Source organism: Glossina fuscipes, unplaced genomic scaffold, assembly GCF_014805625.2.
Source record: "Glossina fuscipes isolate IAEA_lab_2018 unplaced genomic scaffold, Yale_Gfus_2 42, whole genome shotgun sequence".
In the NCBI taxonomy this organism is placed as follows: domain Eukaryota; kingdom Metazoa; phylum Arthropoda; class Insecta; order Diptera; family Glossinidae; genus Glossina; species Glossina fuscipes.
In genome coordinates, this window is record NW_023998426.1 from 3,059,133 (window position 1) to 3,085,174 (window position 26,042).

Sequence of the window (26,042 nt, forward strand, 5' to 3'; positions counted from 1 at the left end):
TATCAAAAATTTGGTCTCACTTCTGGAGCCTATTTCGTTGCATATATTTATTTATATTTGCATCTTTTCGTCAAAAAAAAACATATTTTCCATATATAGTTCACATAACTTAGTAAATCGGTTAAATGCTTGCTTCAGTATGCATTTATTATTTTCCTGCGTATATTATTGAATATATGTAAAATAATTATTTCACAACATTACATACATCGGGATTCCCTAGAAGTGAAAAGAGTGCTTATTTTAAGAGAAAGGTTTAAGACGAGGCAGTGTAGGCAAGATCACCGCAGATAAAATAAAGGGTGTGAAGTTATATATAAATATAACTAGCAAAGACACAAATCAAAAAATGTTAACAGAGCTTTGTTAAATCGAGTCTCGGAGAGATTTAAAGCAAAACTTAATTAAAGTGATACTTTTTCAAGTTTTTTTTTTTTTAATATTATAAAAAAATGCGACTTTATCTTAATTAATTAAAACTTGGTATAAAAAGGTCTTTTTACTATGTCAAATACAAGGCTGAAAAAGTGAAATTTTACTTAACCACTGTAACCAAACCAAGTCGTGTGGGCAAAGGAACCTAATATGACGTGAATCCTTGATCAATTGCCTTTCCAACGGTGCATTATAGTTATGAACAGTTTGGGAAAAAATTTATTGATTGTATTTATGTTAGTTAAATTTAAATATAACTTCTATAACTAAATTTGAATATTTGATAAAATATGAAAAGTTATTTTAAATCTCTCTTTTGACTCTACTTAAAACGGGGCACAATTTCCATGTTCACCCTCATACATTCTATTCCTCATAACACACTACTCTCTATATTCAAATAAAACAAAAGATCTCCTATCCTCTAAAAATCTTAACGAATAAAATATCGTTATTTACATTAACCTAATTTTCTACATTTTATCATTGTTTCTTTACATTCTTGTGCTCTTTTCTTTTCGTCCCAATCACTAGCCAAGTATATCTGTAATCAGAAAGCTGTATAAATAATACACAATAATAATAACCGTTGCAAAAAAGGGGTTTAGAAATATCAAGAATTTATAATATATTCGAATAACTTGTATAACGATACATATGCACATATATTTAGATAGAGACCGAAACGAAAAAGTTCGTAGCATTTTTCATCAAATCATAATTTCCCTGTTCTTGAAGTCAATTTTGTTAAACCGAATTTATGCCGCTTGGGTTAAGTTTCTTTTTCTGGTAAAATTATCATACCATGACTGTAGAACTTTTAGTATTTCTTGCCCAAAAATTGAGTCAAGTGATGAAGTCCCTTTCTTTAAGGGAGCTTTCTGTGGTGAGCGAAAAAAAAAATGCTATCGGACGAGGCAAGGATGTACCAAAAATTCTCTCTACTAAGCTCTCGCATGTTTTCCATGGTTTTCTGTGATAGAAAGGGACATTTTTCCTGTTCATTAATCCTGAAGCCTTCCCGCCAATTGCACGCTTTGTTACTGTTAGTTATTGCGAGTGGGACAATTACTTGTTTGTCCATCATGCATCTGGATGTTTGTCGCACGTTATTGTACATACCTGATCTAACTTTCATTAGTAGTAGTTGTCAATTTCTTCAAGAGTGTCTCTATTTGGATTCGCTTCAACAGCATTATAAAGTTTGAGTTTCGATTTTTATCGAGCTTCATGTCGCACCCTGGTTAAAGGAAATACTTCAAATCTGGTTTTTGGCCAATGTTTTATTCCATATCGATGTTTTTACGATCTTTATCGACTTTCTCAATGATTGTACGGCGAATTTTTATCATTGAAATTTCCAGAGCGAAAACGTGCAACTTATTGCGTACAACTCGTTTAGACGTAGCATTTGCGTCATAGCAAGCGAAAATGTCTTTTCCCAAGTTTGCGAATCGACTTTGCCTTGTTTGATACGATTTTAGGTAAATATGAAAATTACATTCCGCTGTAGCCAAAGCTTTTATATCCATCACCACCCTTATCCTCAAAAGGGCTAAAAAAAAAGCAAAGAACTACATTTTCATACTCTATATTCGGATCGGCGTGGTTGATTTTTTCTTTTTTCAGAACAGAAAAGACGAAATTTATATGGCGTCTGCGTTGTTCTTTATGAACAATAAGCAAAAAACACGGAAAGCAGAGGTTTCCATAGTCCTTGTCACATGGGCGCGTTGTAGTCGTGTTCTTTGAAAAGTTTGGCTTCTTTTCAAATTCTCTTGGCAGTTAGTAGGCGAGCTGCATTACAGCAGACGGATGGACGGGCAGCTAAATAGACGGACATGCTCCGATTCTGAAACTGCATCTATAGCATATAGCGCTAAAATTTTTTCAGATTTATCTGCTGTAGGTAAAGAGAAAAAATAGCTTTTTATTCCTTTTGAAAAGCAGAGGTATTCTCAGTTTACGTGGTAGTGTAGGTGTATCCTCCGACCGATTTGGTCCATTTTCAATATCAGTCTGTTTGCAAGAACTTCCAAAGTTTAATGTCGGATTTGAAGTCGCTGATTCCAGAAGAGCGTTTACCATAGGTGCACGGACAGACGGACATGCTTAAATCGGTTGAGGATTTGATCGAGGGTCGATCAAGAATATGTATGCTGTATGATATCTACGAAGTTTTTTCTTGGTCGTTGCACAAAGCGATCATATTTCGGTGATGGGTGCAAAGATAAAGAGAATTTTTTCAGAAAATTGTTTGATTTTCAAAGGAAATCATTTTCGACTGAATTATGAAATTTTACAATTTTGCTATTTTTAATTGTTTATGGATGGCTGCGTTTCGCACGTGCTGCACAGGCTCGTTGCCATCAAAGTTATGCGACTCTCCAAGTATGCCACGAATTTTTTCTTCGATCTGAAACTTGTAATGTAAACTTGTATGTATTATATATATTTTAACAGCAGATATTTATAAACATGAACAACTTATACTCTTACAACATATGCATTACAATGCGCGTAGTTAAGTGGTTGTAACATTTGATGAATTGTTCGTTCATTATCTTCTTTCCGTAATTGTAATTGTGGTAAGACATTCTTTTATCATATGTTTCAAATTTAAAATTCAATTGAGTTCAGCTTGTCACTTTGTGTGACGCAGCAACTCTAATGGATAGGTAGAGGGTATTTGTGGTGCTGCGATGCAGGAAATTTAATCGTATAACTTTCCTATTTTTTATTCGCTCGCTCAGATGTTGGACGGTTTTCTTCGACTATGCTTTCATAGAAAGAGTTCTTTTTCTTACAATATGCCAGGCAGAACTTTAAAGTTCATTGCATAAATTGCGCTCATTGACTAATGACGACTTTCACAATTGACAAAATTGCAATTTTGTTATATTCAAAGATTTTCGAAAATCGTCCGCTAATGCTTTTTTTATATGCTTTACCAAGCATAGAGGGAAGTGCATAAACGAAATATAAGATAATTAATATTCTTTGTTTCTGAGAACTTGTATAACACTACTCTCTTTACACCCAATGTCACTTTAGCTGGTTAAACAGGTTTATATCTTATTTAAAATTAGAGCAGAGGCAATAAACAAATGCCTTTTCGATTAATCATGTTGCCTATGTCTGTTGATCCTTCCACTTTTATTATGTTAAATACGTTTTCGTTGCTTACTTGTGCGCGCATACAGTTCAGTTAATTAATTTTGATTTAGTTTTCTTTCTCTTAAACTAGTATTCGGAATGAATACCAGCCTTATAATCTAATCATTCAACTCATTGCTGATGAAGTTGATTTTATTAGAAGGTTTGTAGGTTAATAATGCTTTCTATTATTAGGAATTGCGAGCCTCTTTGTATAGCAAATGAAATTCGTTTTCTATAGAGATGGTATAATTTTTATACCCTACATCGCTTATGATACAGTGTAGATAAGATTTGTGCGAATGTATGCAACACCCAGAAGGGCTGGAGACAGCTTTGGTTATACAAACGATTCAGAGAGCGATTCTAAACTTGTCTAACCGTCTGTCGGTCTTATTTTCTTGGTGTTCAACCTATAGGTTGCAAGAGCTGAACCCTTTCAAGATATTTTGATGAAATTTGACACACTGATGGATTTTGTTCCAAGGTCGCCCATTATTGAAAATGGTCCGGATCGGATTCACCTTAACACCTTATTTTGAATAGTTATATATATATAGACAATTGTGTTCAGCGGAACAGTGTAGGCCGTGTCCCATATATGATTGATTAAATGAATGAATGAATGAATAAATGATTGATTGATTGAATGAATGAATGAATCATTGAATGAATGAATGAATGAATTCTAGTGTGTTTGCTTGTTTTTATTATTGTCACATGTATATCGGATCGTAATATTTTATATAAAATTACAAATAAAAGTTTATCCAAAATTTTTCCCTACGAAAGTAAATCTCGTAAAAATGAAGTCGTGGGTTCTCTAATAGCAGTGGATGCCCTTAAAAATTTTTTTCTAAATTTTCACTCGCCTATAGCGGGATACCCTAGTTCAGCTAGCGTCCAGTTTAGGAAATGAGTCATAATTGTTGAAGAAAGAAAGAAAAGTGCAAGGTTTTTCTTTTGGTACAGACATAATTCAAGTTAGCGGTTTTTATTTAATTTGCCAAGATTGATAACAAAAAAAAAGAGTAAAAACATTATAACCGGGCAAGATCTACCTTTAAATACCGTACATTATTTATCCTAATAAAGTGCTTTAGTAATTTTCGTAGTAAAATATTAAAAATTACACATTGTTGCCATATTCCTATGATGCCCATTTTGAAGGGAATTCTCCTATAGAAAAGGGGCCCAAAACGTGAACTGATCTAGTCTATGTATAGCGAAATTAATCCACTTGTCAAAACACTAATTTTCATTCACCCATTTTCATCCCACCGGTGGTGTCCAATAAGCAGAAATATTTGGTCCAAATCTCGCGCAGTCACATAAATACTACAATCCAAATGTTCAAAAATTGATCACTTTGTTATATAAAGAATTGCAAATCATGAGAAATCTTATAGGCGTACATGATTCAAATTTGTACAATTCATTTTTAAGTGGAACTACTATTATCGCCAAATTCCATCTTGTAAAATATTAAAAACCAAAGAGTTTTCCAATATGAAGGTTTAGTTTTGCTAAGAACGGACAACGGAAGGAAACAAACAAACCTTTCACATCAACTTTGTATGCCGAAATACTCTTATTCAAATACGCACAATTCCGAAGTAGGAGGTTTTTGTAGGGAGAGGCCGTGAGTCAGATCTAATCCATGTTCAATAAGGTTCGTTTTTGGCCGAAAAAACATTAATGCATCAAATTTCGTTAAAAGGTTCCAAAAATTCCGATCTATTGGTTGAATATAAGAAAGATATACAGATTTCAAATGGACTGACGGACGGATATACTTAAATTGATTCAAGAAAGGATTCCAAATAAATAGATTGGTGTATTAAAGGAGTTGACTACTTTGAGAATAGGAAACGCTCACCAAAAATTTGATACAGTGTCTGTGATGCCTATCTCTAGGTATCACAAGTAGTTAAAAAATCAATTGCAGTCTTTGTGTCGCGTGAAGTACAAGTAAGTAGAATTAGATAAAAAATGGTAATATGTTAGATAGTTGAATGTGTTTTAAATGCCTTTACTTTTGATGATTATTGAGCGAATATTTTAACAAGCTATGCTATTTAAAGTAAGGTAAAGCATTCATTAGACACCACTTTCTCCAACTTTCTACAGAAGAAATCAATGTAGATCTCGTGAAAAGGGTGAAAGAGTTGCTTGCTTAGCCATCGATTCAAAGAAAGTTTAGAAGAGGAAGACATATCGCGCACATGCCCCCGTCCACGGCTTTTGCAATGCGTTGTTGTTCTGCTCTTGTCATTCTTGCTTCAGCTTTTCGTATACCTTTAATGATTAGGTCGAGTTTTGATGATAAGCGATAATTTCAAGTTCATACTAAAAGCACGTATGCAACTAAATCCTAAACTAAAATAGGATCGCCATGAATGTTTAGCTTTATCAGTCAGTGCTAATGTCGCATAGTGGGATGTTTTCAACGCGCGGTGCAATTCAGTGAACATATTTTCGAAATCGACAGGCCTTTCATACTTTTTTTTTTTGGGAACGTAAAGTCTGAACAACATATAAAGCTAACTTGAAAGAATTATACAGTCAAACATCAAATAACTCTGATTGAACATTACATGAATGTGCGGTAAAAAAGATTTACCCGCCAACAGTAATAATGTTTGAAATTCATTTTAACATTCAGCGTAGGTTATGATCCACTAAAAAAAGTCTAAATATTTACAAAGCCTTTCACTTTCTGCTCGGAAATCGCATTAGTTCTAGTATTTGCTCACGTTTAACACTGGCGATGCAAATATATAGCAATGTATATCTGTATTCATGAATGATCATGACATTCATTGAAATAGACAGAAAACGTAGAAAAGATTATAATTTGAAAATTTCACTTGCGCTTCGATTGTTTGCGATGCTAATTGACTGCATGCTATGTTTGTTTCATTGAAATGAACCAAAGACCTCAACTTATAACTGCTCTCATTCCATGCCATATGTAGCATTCTCGTAATAAAATTCTGAAATGACGAAGCTGAACGTGTCTGCCCTTGGGCAGACACTAGATTATTACATATCACTAGTCTTTATAAATGTATCTTGGAAATATTGGCTCGCGGGCACGAGAACAAAGCTAACAGTTTACAATTGCTAGAGAGGAATGAGGTTGTGTTGAATGCAGGTATTCTTCTCGCTTGTTCAAGCTTCTTAAGTAAGAAAATTTGGCTGTGACTGAATCCATTATAATCGCCATCATTATCTGGAAAAAGGCAATAGTAAGAAAACTGGACACAGTTAAGGATGAGTCTTTTATGCCGTACCATCTTTATCTGAAAGCAAAAATAAAAATAAAACATACTTAAGGAGAAATGAAGCTTCTAAAAGGAGTGTCATCGATCACTTCCAGCTTCATACGGGTCCTATAGAAGAACCCATAGTATACACTAGTGAACTTTTATCATTGTATGTTCTGCAGTTTCCGAGTAATGAATCAAAATGTCCTTCAAAAACATTTTCTGGTTTTGATAACAGAAGGGATTCTTAGTCTATGTTGTAATATAGGATTCTCGTTTGCTTGTTCTTTCAATACAAAACTGCGCGCATGCGCTTCCAATATGGGGAATATGTTCACCATACAGGCAGACACACGGACTGATAAGAGTGAGGGCGTTAAAGCCACGTGAAATAGTTGACACCGTAGGCAACTTCAAAGAATGGGAATAAGTGACGATCAAAAGAATTTAACGAAAACGGAAACTTCTGCTCTAAAAAAACTTCTAAAATTTTAGATATTTATTATTATTATTATCTACAGCAAGGAAGAATAACTTATAGCGAGAATTGGTCGGTGTTGGATAAGTCTTTTGGATAAAATGGTTTAAAAGACATATCATGAGCAATGGCAAATAGAGAAAAACCATTTTTTACCAGAATATAAATAGAAATAGGCCGAAGTTATGGTCATATTCATCATATTTTTGTATTCAATTAAGAGGCTATAGGTTTTGCAATGCCCTACTTTCCAAGTCTTTTTGTATAACAAATTATACCAGGATGTGACTCACAGTCACTTAAGAGACTCCTGGGCTCAATTAAACAGTCATTGCTTTTTTCTATACTTTAAATTCATTCTATCTAAAAGCAAACTATGTATAAACATAAGATATATATACGAAGGCTGTATATCATACAGCACGTGTAATGCTAGGATATACATTGTGTTTATGTGGATGTATACAATACCCTAAAGCACCTGATATAAATTCGATCGATTAGGAACTATGTTCTGAATCGATCTAGGCTTGTGTCTGTCTGTCCGTCCGCCTTCAATGTTCCTGTATTCAACATACAGGCCGAAATTTTTAGGATGGACCAACGTATTTCGGCAAAAAGACAAATGTTGTTGACAATTTTTCGGATCGGACTACTTTGTGGATTACATTTTATGTAAAGCCTTGTTTCCAAAAGTCGTAAATATTTTAAACGAAATGGTGCATGGCATTTAATGGTGACTTATTATTATTTTTTATTTTTTTTTTGGTTTTGGTAATGAAGTATGAGGGGACCTAAAGATTTGTCTTCAAAGATCATAATTGATTCAAGGTCGTTGCGTGGCATGGGCACAAGGAGCTTACGAGAATGCTAAGTATATTTTTAAGTTACCCGTCTAAACGGAGGGAAAGGTAATTTTTCATTAATATTTTGAGACACAACTCCTTTCTAAACCGAGTTACCAAGCATCTAACATCGGTGGACACAGCATATATTAACCATTTATTAAATCACCTTTATCTTTCAGTATATTCTCTTTAAAGATGTATGGATATATCTTTTCATTCATTCGCTTTACTCTTAAACCAGCTTTCTTCAATTGCCACGATCACGTTTCTGAATCCGGTTAATCATGTATCTATCCGCTTGATCAAACGTTCAAAAGGTCGTAATTACATTCCGCAGATCACATCTGCGATGCATTCGTTCCATCGATTCTCTTTGATAGGTATATGAAGCAAATGCCATAAATTCAATCAGTTAACATGCGTTTTCCCTATAATGTTATATATTTACGCATTTCAAATATCGTAACTTATAGTGTAGGGACAACTTATTGTTGTTTTTAAGCAGCATGACATCATTGATGGTGTACTTTTATCGTACCCGTAGTCAGCTAATTAAGCTGAATAAGGCAAATTAAATCCATTTTAATATTTTATTATTTCGATGCATACGTGTAGATTCATTTAAATGGCAATAATTTTCATTGCAAATACATATTAAATATTGAGCTTAGTTATTATGACAGGCAGATATGTGTATGTATATGTGCATGTATATACCACGCATGTGTATGCAAATTACATATCGAAAATTTCTAATTGCAATAAATTCATGCAAACGCCAATCCTCATGAATGAACATCAAGATAATGTTTTTTCCTTTTTTTTTTTTTTTAAGTTAACAGCAAACATGGATTCGCTGTATGGAAATCCGAGAGAGTGGTAGAGAGACAGAGGACAAGTTATATAAATAGGCAAACAAACGAGTTTTGGAGTGTGTTTCTTTTGTAAAAATAAGTAACGATTAAAAATTTTAATGAATGAAATCATGTTTTACTCTATTGATAATCATGATAATGTGTGCATGTTGCGTTTCCATCATCGTTCGTAAGCCACCCTCCACCCGGCAATATACTTGAAGAAACGCGGTTAGGATTTAAGATTCGAAATAAAGAGTTTCTGCTTACGCCTCCATCGGTCCACGTAGAAGGCCGTCCAAAATTATGTCGTTTTTATACCTGTCACCGAAGGATGAGGGGTATATTTAGTTTATCAAAAAACTCGCAACGCCCTGAAGGAAACTTCAGGACTCCATAAAAAATATATATATATTTTAAAAAGTATCAAATTCTGAATCGAGATGAGTATGTCCGTCTGTCGGTCTGTGTAATGCGTGATGCGCACATTTTCCCGGGACAAAAAAGAAAATCCGCTTCAAATTTTCAAAAACATGGAAAGTTCTTGCACACTGGTTGATACTGAAAATCGGCCAAATCGGTGGAAGGACACGCCTACACTACCTTATACTTTTCAACAGGACACCAAATTAGTTTTTTGCTCTTTCTGTATTCGTTGGGCGATGCTGTAGTATCCGTGCAAAAGTTGGAAAAGTCGGCCATGCCTACCCCATATTATAGTATACCAAGATTTCACTTTGCTGTCAAAGGCAATCTTCACAACCCCCAGAAAGTATATACAAACCTTGACCAGTATCAAATTTTAAATCTACTTAAAGATGTCCATCTGTCCCTTTGTCCATACGCGTGGTGTCTGTGGTCGAAGCGAAGACGTCGCTTTTGAATTTGCAAAGAAGTTTGAAAATGGCTCAAACTAGGCAAAAGACACGCCTACAATGCATTATAAAGTGACACCATCTTTGCTTTCTGCATTTTTTCTCGTTACTCTTAAGCTATAATAGACACACGTGAGATAAGTTTCCAACTTTATTCCAAAAATATTTGAAGTCACCACGCCCACCCTATCGCAAGGAGTACATAAAATTAGTTTTTCTCTTTTTTTTTTTAGTACTTTTAGTTAGTCCTTTTTTCTTACGATAACGATAAAGAGCACGAAAGATTCGATTACAGACGAAAATAAAATTTTCTTGTTTTCTGTTATTTAATGAAGTTTTCATTGCTTAATGGAAAACTTATAATTATAAACGTAGAGAGAGAGAGAGAGAGTGTTATGCTATGCCTAGGTTGTGTTTATTACTTATTGCTGGTTGCTTCTCTATAATTAACAGGTAAACGCTATTGATCACACATTATGTTAATTTTCAATTCTTAGGTTTCCATAGGCAACTGTGTATTTTTATATGTATACACACACATACAGTATTTTTCTTAATAACTTCGAGGTTAACGTTTATTCTCATTATATGTAAATGATTTATTCATTCATAAATATATTCATTCATTCACAAGTCGGCAAAAGTTTATTAATGTGTTACAGTTTGTGCTTTACAGATAAAGTCGATTGAATCTGTTGCTTATCAAAAACATTTTAACATTTATTAGACAAACGTACTGATAAACAGAAATGACATTGTATTCGATTTCATCTAAATGTCTCAAGCAATGAATTTTGTTAAATATTGGGAAAATTTTTCGCATTTGATGTCATCGAGTGAATCATTTGATAAAACATCCATATCATAAACATCGCGTCTTGTTTCACAGGTCTCGGATTCGTTATCGTCTTGTTCGAAGTGATATTGTAGAGTAAATGACTTTTTCCAATAATTTCGTGCATTTTTAAAACACAATTACTTTTGATTCAGTTAACGATAAACATAAGAATATTCTTGTCTTCTTCTTTTTTTTTTTTTTAATATCTGCGAATTGTCAACTTTTACAAGCACACCTCCAGTGCGACTGACTCTAAATTCTAAATCCACATATGGTCAAAAATGCCATGAAGTTTTTCCTTCACCTAATGCAACCGAATGACGTTAGAACTGAGGAACAAAACCAAGATATTTTAGGAGATCTCCTTTGCTTTTGCTTACATGGTTTCTTCGATCTAAATCATCTTCATTCATAGCATATACTTTTGTGATTATAGTGATGAAATTTCTTAAAATATTACTCTTACTATTTGCTAATCTTATATATATAGTAGATCTTTGTCTTTGCTGTTTGTTAAAAACTTTCTCGTAGTCCTGATTGAACAATTTTGTGAGGTCTTGGTTAGTCTGAACGTTCTCTATGAACATTTTAAACCGATCCATGTGTTGCTTTTTATCCTATGAATTCTTGCATGATCGTGCTGTAGGTGGATCAACCCGACACTACCTACAATACTATCTCCATACTTTTTAAACGATTCAAAATCACTTGCCGAACCGAATTCAGTATATTTGCCTACCTGTCTGCCTATCCTGTTTTCTTTTGCCAACCGACAGGTTGCCAGGTTTCGAAATATTTGGATCAAATTTCATAACTTAGGCTTTACACGCATTAGCGGGCGGTTTGCGACAAGAACAATAAAATCAATAAAAAAGCAAAATACTTTTTTTTAGTTTTAAATTTTAAAATAAAGCAAGTTTTCTTCTCTTTGACTGGTCTGCTAAACCGTCGAGACCCCGAACACATTTGAGTTACTCCTGTCGAGATATACTTTTCTAATACTTAGCTTGACTTGGAAGATTCAGGCGAAGAAAATTAAAACCTACGCCATAAAATATAATCCGATACATCTGGAATCGACCTAGCTTGATAACAAGGACCGGAAATCGAATCGTGCTCGACTCGACCGACTCCTAATATCCGAATAATAATTCATTTCTTCGATGTTTTTTCCTTGTGTATTAGCATATTTTGTAACAACGTTACGTTTATCAGAAAATGCTTAGGATAGGGATCATCTTTGTGGTGCGATTATTAAACCGAAATAGGAAAAATCACATAAAAAGATTAAAAAACTTTATTAGAAATATATGTAAAAATGCAGAAGAAGAGAAGCGAATAGAAACATTGGTATTTTTATGATTTATTCATGTGTGTTAAGTATAAGTATATCGTCGTCGTTCCTCATTTTATTAAATTTACAGTTGATAAAAACGCTTGGCTTACTGTTAAGCAGACAACAAATTGAAGAGAAAGTAAAAACTTCCGGAAAGATGGCAACCATGCCCGTTGTTTGGTGTTCCGATCCGAAATCGATCAATAACAAACCGATTGCGTTTGCTTTACACGGCATACAATTGCAGGGCAATGTTACAGAAAAACAAGTTTTAGCATTGCGTGAATTAGTGAATGCTGCTGCAGAAGGCCGTTTGATTTTACCCTCGGACGGTACTTTCATGTTACTCGAGAGTGGCATCAGTATAGAAAGTTCTATAGTGAAAAATAGCAAACTTTCGATTGGCGGCAATAAAGAGAATATTGATCGGAATAATGTAATGAACGTAGATGCTGCTAAAGTGAGTGAAAATCTCAAGAAAGCGTATTTAATTATGCCCATGAAAACGGCGGCATGTAATAGTGCCAATGTACCTTCGACAACGCCCAGCACAAAGCCATATTCGGCATTTAAAAAGGACCTACCATTAGAACCGAAATATTCAACAACATTCCTTGAACCGCCGTCATGCGCAGAAGGTGAGATTTTATATGAATTTTTATGCTGCGCTAAATGCATGAACGAAGGTCATAGGTCACGATGTACCACGAAGCAATCTACACCGAATTTTGCCAATAATCGTAAAGCACAGTTCCAGACGCTCTTGCAACGTTATTTGAAATCGCGTGAACGATCTTACGCGCATTCACGCAATACTCTGTTAAATGATAGTTTGAACGGTAAAGGCAATGGTAAAGTCAATGATCTACAACAATTGGTTTGTCCTGCATTTACAATTGCCAATAAACACGCACGACGATATCAACGCAAACATTGCAATATATCGGCCGCGAATATTATGCGTAATCGTCACAATAATCGTCATAAATTACCTATGCAAAGTGTCAAAGCCTTTCACAATCGTAATGCGTGCCCTATTGCAGGCGGTGGCGATGATGGTGGTGGTGGTGGTGGTGGTTGCGGTAGTGTACTAACAAACGGTTTACGTAAAGCAAAAACTACAGCAACGATTAGTAAAATAACACCATTGGTTTTATCGAGCACAGTCGATCAGCAACCGTCATCATTACCGCCATTAACTTCAACTTTGGCTCTGTATGCAACGGTCAATAAAGAGCAGCTTACAAATGTTGAAAAAACGTTACTATTGACGAGTTCAGCGCGGCCTTCAGTTGAGATCGCTCGTAATTCGAAAGTTGACATGAAAGTGAAATATAAAAAAAATAACGATATAACGGAAACGTGTGCCGTGAAAAAGACGAAGAGTGTTAACAAACAAAGGCAGCGAAAGATCGGTGCTGTAATTGGCAGTTTGCAGGATACGGTTGAGAATGAACTGGAAAATGTTCGGAATGAAAGAGGACAAATAATCTGTGATAGTATGGATATAATGGATGCGACATCCGGTTGTCCTTCTCCGATAGTTAAGGATTTAATTAGTTTCGAAGACGTTGAGGACACAAAAAACTCAGCTAAACCTATGTCCTTTGCATCAAGCTATTGTGATAATAATCAAACTGTAGATTTGCTTTCGCGTCCCAATGAAGATCTACCGCAGGCGGTAGCGGCTATCGAGCCATTCGAGACCATAATAATTGAAAGAAATGTGAATACGAACACATCACCTCCACCGGCTCGAAGTAACAGCTCAAGCCGAAAGACCAGTTTTGATTCGACTTGCACTATAAGTTCGATGGACTCGGGCTTTATCGAAATGCAAAATAAAACTGAAAACTCATTTCAAACGCATCCGTCCTTATCAAGTATATTTAATAATTTAATTGTAAGTTCAAATGGTGATAACGTACATAATCCAACTCGCCTTCACACGATGGATCATGAAATTGGAAGTGAAAAAATCGCTCGTCTCAACTATAAGGAATGCTTAACACAATCACGTAATCGACGCAAATCTTATGAGGAATTTAAAGCCTTATTTGTAACAACGGAAACCGCACATACGGATAGTTACTCTGCCGAATGTAAATCACAAGTGCGTCGCAAAAATTATCAAGATCTTAGAAAGATGCTTGAGAAAGAGGTGCAATGCGAAATATCATTCAGTCAGCCAATCAGTGAAAATATAGAAAGCCCAATGACTGCGTCGACTACGAAGACTTTAGAATCAATATCCGAACAAGAAACAGCAGCAGCAGCAGCAGTAGCAGCAGCAGCAGTAACATTAACAAAACCATGTGCAATAATACCTACAATACAAGTAAAGGCAACTAATCTAACTGAACAGAAAAACGCGAATTTAAATTTTAACTGCAATAGAGATGATGGCAAACCGGATTTGGTAAACGGGTTTAATGCCGTACCAGGCACAAGTGACACAAACACAAACACAATAATAATTCCTGTTGATAATGATAATAAAGTTGATATTGCTGTCGTCGATACATTAGCATTGACCACGAACAGAGTAACCACAACCACATCCAGCAATACCACAAATATTTTACGCAAAAATTCCGATTTCCTAGCGAAAATTCTCGATAATCATACGATGACCAAAGAAAAAGAAAAAGCCCAAACGCGTCGTAAATCGTATGAAGAATTCAAGCGTTTAGTGCGTGAATGCGAGACAACGACTTCGGAGAAGCAACCAATGGATATGGTGGCACCGTTCAAGCGTCAAAATTCACGACATCGCAAAAGTTATGGATCATTTCTATTGACGCGTCGCAATTTTCTCAAAACCAATGATCATGCCAAGAAATCAGGATCGGATGCGGCTCCCACATCTCAGGGAAATGAGACAATCGCCGAGCCAAAACCCGGTTCACTTCAATTACAATCTCGTTCCTTAGTATCTAACGTCAAAGCCAATTCACCGAATGCCGCCTATAAACGCAACTTGAAAATTTACGACAAATTAGTCTATGGCACCATTTACGATATTATTCAACGTAAAAATGATATTTACAATCTAACCTATCAACACTACGACAAGTATATGACTTACGGGACAATTTATGAAATTTTACGCCGTAAAACTTCTCAAACGTCTATTTCATCCCCAACAACGACGTCATTGCCGACAACATCGTCGTCCTCGTCGTCCTCGTCGTCGTCATCGTCATCGACGTCGACTTCAAGCTGTAATGGTCCATTTCAACTTAAAGGTTTATCGGCGATCTTAGACAGAGATGTTTCCAAAAAGGGTAAACGCACAGATTTGGAAAGACTTAAAAAGTCTGGTCTTATTTATGATATTATTCAGAAGCAACAGCAAGAGAACAAACCACCTAACACAGAAGAGCACAACGATGCGAACAACAAAGATATTATCCAGCGAACAGCAGCAACGAATACAGACAATAGTGCAATTGCTGTCGTCCCAACATGCAAATATAGTACAATTTACGATATTTTGCAAGAAGAGAAAATCGATGCGACTGCTGCAACTGAATTAATAACAACAACAACAACAACGAATGAAGCAAAAAGATTAATTAAAGGTAAGAATCGTTTTGTGGTCAGTAGAATTAATGAAACCAGCAGCAACAGCAACAGCAGCAGCAGTAAACTCAACGATATTCCAGCAAAAGTCGTTAACGAAGCTGCTAATAAAAGTGCTTTGAAAAATGTCACGACCAACGATAATGCCAGCAATAATGCCACAAAGTCAACAAAATCAAATAAAATGCGAAGATTATCGAATATGCTATCCTACAGTATATTAGACACATTATCAGGTGGTAATCATGCAAAATATGATAGTAAAGCGCAAGAAATGAAAATTCAGGTCAACAATCGCGACAATTCGGAAAAGAGAAGTACGCATAACCTATCAAATTTAATACCACTTGACAGCGATGAATTGTATACGCGTGTAGCGGCGAAACGTCGCGGTATCACGGGCGGGCAAATAGTTAAAGCGAATTCGCTTGATGCCATTTCAACTGCGGTAACAATATCGCCGCCTTTGTCTCCAACACCTACACGACGAATCGCAGCCTTTACGCAATTATGCGCAGGCAAAAAGTTATCTTATGCCAATATTGCTGAAAATAAAAATTGCTGCTCCTCCGCGAAAGTCAAAGACCTGCCAAAATTGCGTCGTTTATCAAATCAAATGTCACCTCCGCACTGCTTTTGTTGCCAACCCGCAAACCATAATAGTAATGATGATGATGATGATGATGATATAATCGCCGATATATCAAATACTCTAGAATTTACTTTTTTGCCAAAGCCAGCAATTTCTTCGTGTTCTTCCCCCCTATCGACCAACGACCTAATACACGATTGCTGTTGCGATGATACGTTTATCAAAACCAATGAAAACATGAAATCATTACGCAATGCCGACAATATAATGGGTTCTTATGTCGGAGGTGTAATTGAAGCAGTGACTGCAGCAGCAGTAGCAGCCTCGCAGCAAATTACGTGCTCTGGTACGCACTCGTTAACGGCGGGTAAAACGGCCGACCAATGCGCATGCCCATGCTTAGCAAATAGAAGCAATTGTCCGAACTCAAGCTTATCGTCGACAATAATTGCGTGTAATAGTAAGACTTTGAATACAACAACGCCGGCAGCGATAACTGTAGCAGCTAAAAAAGGCAAATCGCGTCGGCTCTCAGAATTTACGCGTGGCGAATTTTTAAACGAGAAACCGTAAGTTTGTGTTTTGACTATAAATATAAAAATAATAATCAATTTGTGTATTAATATCATTTTAATTTCATTCATCGAAAATAATATTTTCATGGCAAAGCTACTTATGCCCTGCCTGCCTGCCTATCTCTACTATCACTCTCTGCACTACCTGCTGGCTTAATACATGCATGTGTATTATGTATTTACTGCCGTAGAGCAGCTAAAAGAGTGTGTAACTGAAATGAAAGTCTCTTCTTTTCATGAAAAAATATTTAACTTTGGCGACTTGTAGCCGTTCATTCTTCAAATTTCCGAGTAATGAATTTTTCTTCTTTTTTCTTTTTTTCTTCTTCTTTAAAATGCAAATCTATGCACACTTTAGTATATGAACTCTGACATTTCAATGTTGACATGATATGATTGTTATATTAAGATTTCAAATCGAAAATTCGCGCAAAATAAGGGTAATGTGAGTTGGTTTTGAAGTTTTCGGGCACATGTTTAACATAACATTAACGATAAGTAAAAATTAAAATAAACGAATTACTATGTGTGATTGTTACGTAATTATTATCGCCACCATCGTGTAATCAATGAGACAATACAACAACCTCCTCGAAATAATATATGTTTTCGTAGCCATATCCATACCGTTACTGTTTGCTTGACTATCGCAGAAATGTTACAACAACAAAAAAAGAAGCTAAATACATCAGCGTTTCTTAACCTTTTTCAATTGCGGCTTTATATATGTACTATAAACTTTCAGTTTACCCGAGATATTAACTTTTGAATGATCAACGAGAACGGAAAAAATTCTTTTAAGTAAATCAATAGACAATGACACCTGTACAATGCTCTTAAGAAAGAAGTCAAGTAGAAACTTTTGCTTACACTCTCTCCTCTTCCCCTTTTCCCTCTCTCACACACTCTCTTTTAGATTAACTTAAACAAATTATTTTTTTTTTTAACTTTTTATTCACACCTAATGACATGTAGCTGTCAATTCTCCATACAGTGCCATACTCCCCCTGTCTTTTGAAACGTAATAAATATTTAAGTTTACATGCGATAAACTAACTATGCAATTTGTATGTGTGTTTAATACGTGTGCGCATGTTGTGCGTCTGTAGCTTTTTAATCTATTTTCTGTCATAATATGCGTTTCGGGACGTGATTCGAACTTGTATCATAATGTATTATATATATATATATATATATATATTTTAGGTAATTGACATGTTTTGTCTGAAACAATTCATCAATTCGTCGGGTTTATGAGTTTGTGTGTTGAAGACAATTATTACAAAACAACATCTGTATTACAGGTGAAAGCATAGCACTTGCATAAAAATAAGTACATTGTACAGCATATACACATATGTATTATGTTATAAAATTTGTCATTTTTTTTTTTTTTTTTGGCACAAAATACAACACAAATTTGGTGTGACTTGAACCGAAATCTTTCAAATACACTACCATTTTTCCATGATAGCATTTTTACTATTGATGTGAATTGAAAATAAAGCTTACATTAGACAGACAGACAGACAGACAGACAGACCTCTTTCCAATGTCGGTTACCCGCACACTGCACTAAGCACTATATATGTGATGTTTATTTGTAGCGAATATGTTAGTAGGCCGACTGACGCAAATTCTACGTAATACAACGTGAAGGAAAAGGGAATTTTTTTAGTTTAAAATTACGCACGCTTTCAAGATCAATGTAAGATAATTTTCTCTGTTAAGTTAGTGCAACTGTCATTAACATCCCACAGAAGTTTCATATGATTCATGAGTCATGGCACGTGTATACAAGACTACATACACATTCTTTGATGCATACATTGAGTTGATATTTACAATAATACAGCAAGTAAAAGCATTATGTTCAGGCCGACCATTAAATTACCTAACATTAACTCTGCTTTTCACGGTAGCTGTTACGTGACCCAAAAAAAAAAACTTATTACTATTCACCTATTCTTCGCCATAGAATACTAAAAATGCGGCCCTTTTCCCCACACAAAAAAGCTTGCTTTTCATGAGCATCTTTAGTCGGAGTGGGGCCCAAAGAATAGACCTATGTTATTCGAATAATTAATTTCTATGTCAAATTTCTACTATGGATTAACTTTTATAGACTTCTTTGTCATACGAAGATTTACCACCAGGCATGAGAGGGGTTTCTAGAAGTGACCTATGTTATCCGAATGTGATACAGTCAAGTTTTATGGCAAATTTCTACTACGGATCAAATTACATATTAAACCTTTAAAAAAAAACAGATGGAGCTCTTTGTCTTGCAAAGAGAGTTACTCTTCATGAGAACCCATTTTATGGGGAGAGATACAAAACACATAAGTAAGTGATCGAAAATTTGGTATAGTTGATATTTATGTCGAGCTACTATTGCGGAGTCCAGCTCTTACGATGAAATTTTAGATATCAAACTATTCGATCGAACGAAAGTGGTTCACAACATCAGCCAATCTGTTCCAAATTTTTCACATCTATTGAAATACTATTAACTCGCAATTTTTATCGACAAATTTTAGACATTGCAATTGGCATTGCATGGAGATTGGCCGCGTAAATAGTCAGATCGTTAATAGGATTCGTGGCACAGCCAGGACAAGTCAGCGTACCAAATTTCTTCAAAATATCTCACAAATTGCGACCTGTAAGATGAACATAGAAATGCATGGACAGACAGATAAACATGCTCAAAGGGTAATAGCACTCCTATAGTTTAAGTTAGAGCTTGGTTTGGTATAATATTTTGTTTAGTGATGGAAGAATGATAATAAAATAGTAATATTCGGGAAAATGGAGAAACTCGAACCTTTCTCTGGTGACCTCTTCAGCTCAAAGAGGAAACTTGGTCCAAACTTATATTTAAAAACAACAAAAAATGATTTAATCTACATTCCCGTGCCTAAAGAAGAACTCGTTGGTGTACTAAGAACATGACACTCTTCCATCAATAAAGTATGTTTCAATTAGCTTGCGAGAATATCTTAGGTCCCGCCTCTTAGGTCCATCCTACTGAGAATATTATTTTCGAATTATTGCGAAAAATTCTTGAGTTAATTCTTTTCCTTTATTTTACCCATTAGTCCACGTATACCCTCCCGTCTTGAAATGTTTTCCTCATTCTCGTCTCTCATCTGGAAAGCGCCTCTTTTGCAATCCCCGTCAAAGCAAACAAAATTATATATGAAACTTTTAAACCCCTTTCGAGCCATTCTCAACCTCATACTTACCCAACGGCCGTCTTGATAAAGCCACACTAGAATATTTATGTTTGAAAACGCTTCTAAATGAACACAAGTGTTAGGTAGTCCGGAAATTTGTTGCGGTTTTTCCCTGTACAAGGTCAAAATAACTTTTTTTAAGTAGCTGGTCAGATAATAGTGCTTTAAAGCTTTATACGGTTATCTAGAGCAGGCTTGCGTTTATTTTAAAAAGGACAAAAGAACCGCAGAGGGACATAGAGAAATATGTACCGTATATAGAACTAATGCTGTAGCAGAAAGTACTTGCCAAAATTATTTTGCCAAATTGCGTGCAATTAAAGCTTTACTGCGTTCTACTACTGCGTAGACTAAACACCGTTGGCGGTGACTAATTAAAGGTTATGATTGAAGCTCGTCGACGCAACGATTCGCGCGATTGCAGAAAAAAAAGTTTATATCTTATATGAAGAAAAAGAAGTCATTTTACTGCCTAGTGAAAAATCGCACACGATATCAAGACTAAGTAATAATTTCTAATGACACCTCATACGGCATTAGAGAAAACAGTGGTAGCTAAGCAAGACATTGGACTGTATCTTCTCAGCAATGTTTCACATCTTTTAGGAGTCCATCACGAAAAAGTACAAAATTTTAGGGAAAACAATCTTTAAGGTAGTATTCTAATGTTTCCAAGGAATCTATTAAAGATTTTAGAATGCTGTTACGCTTTAAATCCGTTCAGCAAAATCACTTTGAATCGATGGTTATAGTAAAACTTGAGTTTTTCTTAAGCTTTTCCGCACAAGCCTACTACGCCCTGTATCACAACTGATCTCGAGTGTAATACGATTTATATCGGACAACATCCGTTTAAAGTAATTTTGAAAATCTATCCACAAAAACAACGCCAACAGCAACAGTACAATGTTAGCCGAGAAATTTGATTTCAAGCGAAATAGTTAGTGCGTGCAGAAAATGACGGCGACTAAAAGCGATTATAAAACCAATTATGTCATGTTATATGTTAAAAACTGCACATAACGTATATGCTGTTGATCATCGCTCGATTCTCAGTGGAGTGATTTTCATCTCACTCCATCTTGGCATCTGTAGTTTTTTATTGGAATTATTGAGATCGTCATAATTGGAATAGAAAGCTGAAGCATGGCACAGTTTTTCAAACAAGTTTGATTCGCCCACAAGTACATACGTCGCAGTAACAAAAAGAAAAAATATAACTCACAATTTTAAAATATGCATAGTATAGTATGTAGGAGAAACGGCGGAAATTTTTTCTTAAACAAATTATTTCTTTTATACCCTATCCCCGGGAGTATATTAAGTTTATGTGCACGTATGCAATGCGTGGAAGCATTTGAGATAAGCCCAAATCTTATTATCGATACCGATCGATTCAGAATCACTTTGTCCATCCGTCCGTCTGTCTGTCTTGGTTTCTTTTGTTCAACCTCACAAGGTCGCAATTTTTGAGATTTTATTTTGATGAGATTTCGTATACCCACATGTTTTGACCCAAGAGCGAACACTATTCACAATAGTTTGGATGGAATCACTTCGGCCCTATAAGACTTTGTTTTGAGAAGTCGTTATACCAATAACTGTATACAGCGCAGATGTGTAAGGTATTCAATGCGGAGCCGTATCCCACTGTAACATTTATATTTAAGCTTATTTCTTTTATACCCTACACTATTTGTGGGTACGGGGATATATTAAGTTTATGTGAATGTATGTAATGCGTAGAAGCATTTGAGATAGGCCCAACTCCTATTATATCAATCGATTCAGAATCGCTTTTGAAGGACAAAGGTTGTCTGTCCGTCCGTCTAATTTGGTTTCTTTTGTTCAGCCTCACAAGGTCGCAATTTTTGAGATATTTTGATGAGATTTCTAATCACTAAATAGTTTGGATGGAATCACTTCGGCCATATAAGACTTTATTTTGAGAAGTCGTTATACCAATAACTGTATACAGCGCAGATGTGTAAGATATTCAATGTGGACTCGTATCCCACTGTAACGTTTATGTCTAAATTCATTTGTTTTTATTTAACATATATTCTTGTCCCTATCTTTTACTTAACCCCTCTACCTATAATTCTTTTTTAATCATCATGTTGACTTATGTAGAAAATTTTCAATACAAAACTTCTTTTCTAAAAAGGAGAATAAGTTTCTTACGGGAAAAATACTCATTCCAACTGCCTGCTTTACACTTTCTTCGTTCATTGCTAGAGGAACAAGTGAGTAAAGTTTTTCTTTCATCAAGGTTTAGTGAATTATTACTTTAGTCATATTTAATTAACCCACATTTAATTTTATAGTCGAATTCGCAATTAAGTTGACATTCAAATCTAACGCTGGTTTATAGCTACCCAGTAAACTCAATAGTTATTTGAATATGTCACTCCACAGCCATTTTACGATCAAAAGATTTTTCTCTTGAAAGAAAAAAAAATACGAATAACGAATCGATAATCGACAGCTATAGGTCGACGCCAATAATCGCGATTTCTATTGCTTTGTTCAATTTGCCGTTCGATAAAATTTAAGTATTAACACTCAACAATCCCTTTGCCGATTCGAATGGTGACAGGTTCGTTTAAAGGAGGCTGTACAAATCAAATTTGTAGATCATCGTCTATTTGAACAGGGGATAGGTTCAGATTCTCAAAAAAGTTCCCTTATTTTCCCTATGTATCTCCTATTCGCATTATTATCCGATCGTTATATACATCGGATAATTCATAAAGAGCAGAGTTCAATTGGCCTACCATCCCGCCTACTAGGCTATGCCCAATAATGTAATGAAGTGTCTGAAGAGTTTCGAAATTTATTCCAAGATTTGCAAAAATTTCTGCCTATTCCAAGTATCATATAGCACTTATACCTGATTTTTGTCATCATCAAACTAGATAATCCTTGACCGAGAGCTGTGACCCCAATAAGAATAACATCCGCCAGATTTTGCTAATCGTTACTGCTGTACGTTATTTTGTTATCGCGTTCTTTTATGCCCCCCTTTATAATGCTCTTCTATATAATATATTTGTATTATTGATGTGCTAAGCAATAATAACCGTAACCGACAAATATCACCTGAAAATAACAAGTAGTAAGTATTCCTTGGGTAAACATATACTTTTTGGAAATATTCGTTAGGTAAGCTTCAGTGGTGCATTGAAACAAGCTATAGATATACCGCAGAGAGAACTACAAATACTCATATATATATGTATATATATATGTATATATATATATAATATAACAGATATACTTTCCTGCTTGTTGTTGTTAGACGCGTGAGTTTTATACTCTACACCAGTTGTGGCAAATTTTGGCAGACGTAGGGCTAACTTTGAAAAACTTAAGACAAACTCATCCCATCATTTTCTAAAACGAATTACCCATGTCTGTCCGGCGACCTGATGAAATTGGATATATTGACATTTCTTGTGTTTTTTAATATGACCAATCACTCAGAGGGTGTCCCAGCCTATTGTGGGAAAGTGTTATGCTTTTACCGACTCAGCAGTAACTATGGCTATGACCAAAGCAAGCTCTTTCGCGCAAACCCACGAACATGGAACATGTAGTCGCGAAGCTTACTTATTGGGCTACTCATGCGGGGCATGCACTGGCTTAAGGATGAGAGCCTTTGATATGACTCGGGCTATTTCTTCGACTATTTTCCCGTATAACACCCTCTCGGAAATATCTTGTCCTACGACAGAAAATGTTGGTAATATTTCACGAAAAGGCTCGTTGCAAAATTGCGACGAGATGGGAAACTTTTGAAATCCTCTGCATAAAAAAAACAAGTAAGGAAATTATATTTAGCCGCGACCGTATTTATTTTCGATTTGACGCATCTTTAGACCGACAGTCTATATGCATGCGAGGAATATACAGAATAATTTCCAAGATTCTATTCTGTCGTCCCGTGGTTGATTTCTCCCATTTCTGCACAAATACCGCAAAATTTTGTCGTTTTATTTGTTGTTTGTTTTTATTTTTGAAAAGGGTAGTGGTCTTAGACTATATTCTACTGTGGTTGTATCTTTGACCGATTTGTGACATTTTCAAAAACAACCTGCGTACAAGCAAAGAGACGAGTTTACCATAGACAAGCAGACAGACATGCTTAAATCTGCTTAGAGTTTTATGTTAATCAAGTACGCATATAATTTATGGGTCACTGAAGCTTCCTTCTAGGGGTGTATTGCACATGTTTTGACAGGCTGAATATACTCCTTATCCTTCGATGATGGGTGTAACTTACGCTATTTTATGACGAACACAGAATAAAGATTTGAAATTGAAATTTTCCGACCTCAATTTTTCGAAATTGTTTTACATAAGTAGTGTAAGGTATTCCAATGGTCCATTTTGCCCAATCATAATATTATAACTTGTTTATTTTCTTATTCAAGTCTTTATAGTTATGGTTTGTATTATTATTGTTATTATAATTTCTTTTTTTTACTTCATTTTAATTTCACATGTTATCGACACACCATGAAAAGGGGTTCCAAACTACACTGCGATTTACAGTTTTTCTTTGTTTTTTTTTTTTTTTTAATAAATAATTCCTAAGCAAATCTCATCTTTATTGCAAAGAACTGGCCCTGAGACTGTTTGATTGCCTGAATGTATTTACTTTTTGAATTTTTTCTTTGTGTTTCTATGTTTTTTTTTTTTTTGGTAAATAATTGTTAAAGCTTTGGCTTGGACCAGAAAGGAGGACCGACTTATGTTTGGCATAAGAATACTGGATGAATCTATTTTTTAAATTTCTGTTTTCTTCTTGTGCCCTTAACTCAATACATTACGGCGTCAGAGAAAATCGTTGCCAAAACATTATGTGGTCTTGAGTCGCCAATGAATTGTAGTTTCCTGCAAGGCAACATTATCATTAAATTTTTACTACCATCTATGCATGGTTAGATCGGCATAATGCCACGAATTGATAATGTCAAGCCAAGCATAATATGACATTAATTTTTAAAGCTATAAAAATCGCTACACGATATCAAGCTTCGCTTCATTTGGGAATACCTTATACTGTATATTCAGATATACGCACATACTCTACGTATTTCGGTATCAAAATGGTTTTTTTGTTTTTTTTGTTTAAGTTGCAATTCGACACAAACAATTGAAATTGAAAACTTTTTTCGGTTGAAAACATGACATCGAGAACTTTGATCGGATATAAAATTTGTCTGTGGCTTTTCACAGTTGAAATATTGATGATTTCTTTTTAACTACACTGAAAAAATATTCTAAGTTTTCCACATCAATTAATCAGCGAAGTGTTAATCTGAACGCATTATTTAAAATTTTGAAAATCATAAAAGTATTCATTCCTGAAGACCGTGCACCAATCTGCTACTGGTAGGGCAACGTAAAAAATTGTTAAAGTATAAAAAACAGGCACGAAAAGTTTTGTGACAAATATCTCTATATATCTATTTTATGTAGTGCTGGCAATAGAATTGTCGACTTTCTACGCGTACCTAGTCCTTCCGTTATGAGTCGTTTTGTCTCAACATTTTTGTGAAATCGCAAAAATGAAGATAGAAAGACGCAACTTGGCACAAACCTTTTTTAATCGATTAAAAACTAATTGTGATTTGCCCACATACACGCCCACGCTAGGTTAGGGATTGAAATAATCTCTGACATATTTTTCATATTTTTGCTTGCTGCCCTGGCTATCCCACAAAAGTTATTCGTCAAAATTGTTCGCTACAATGGAAATAGGTACATGTCATGGGTAACTCGAAAACTACACCACGCGGAAACTAGAAACTGATTATGGGCTTTCAAAGGTCTCTTCAAATAAATAAAAAAGATTGAAAAGTATTGGAATTTGCTTTATAATCATTTTTTTTAAGGTCAGAATTTCAAAAAGGTCATCTTGACCGTCGCTGTAATACTAATACTAAAAAAACTA

At 35.1% G+C, this 26,042-nt stretch overlaps 1 protein-coding gene across 5 annotated transcripts in view; it reads left to right on the forward strand.

Annotated features, from left to right (window-relative positions):
• LOC119636997 (tyrosine-protein kinase Src42A) overlaps positions 1-26,042 on the forward strand; it is a 105,180-nt gene that overhangs the window by 52,822 nt on the left and 26,316 nt on the right. For 4 of the 5 annotated variants that reach the window (XR_005247200.1, XM_038032768.1, XM_038032766.1 and 1 more), the window contains one exon: positions 12,178-16,835. The exons of the other annotated variant lie outside the window; for it this stretch is intronic. Coding sequence is in view for 3 of the 4 variants with exons in the window: in XM_038032768.1 (XP_037888696.1) it covers positions 12,247-16,835 (4,589 nt within the window). In the remaining variant the exon portion in view is untranslated. The remainder of the gene's footprint in view (positions 1-12,177; positions 16,836-26,042) is intronic. 5 annotated transcript variants of the gene reach the window in all.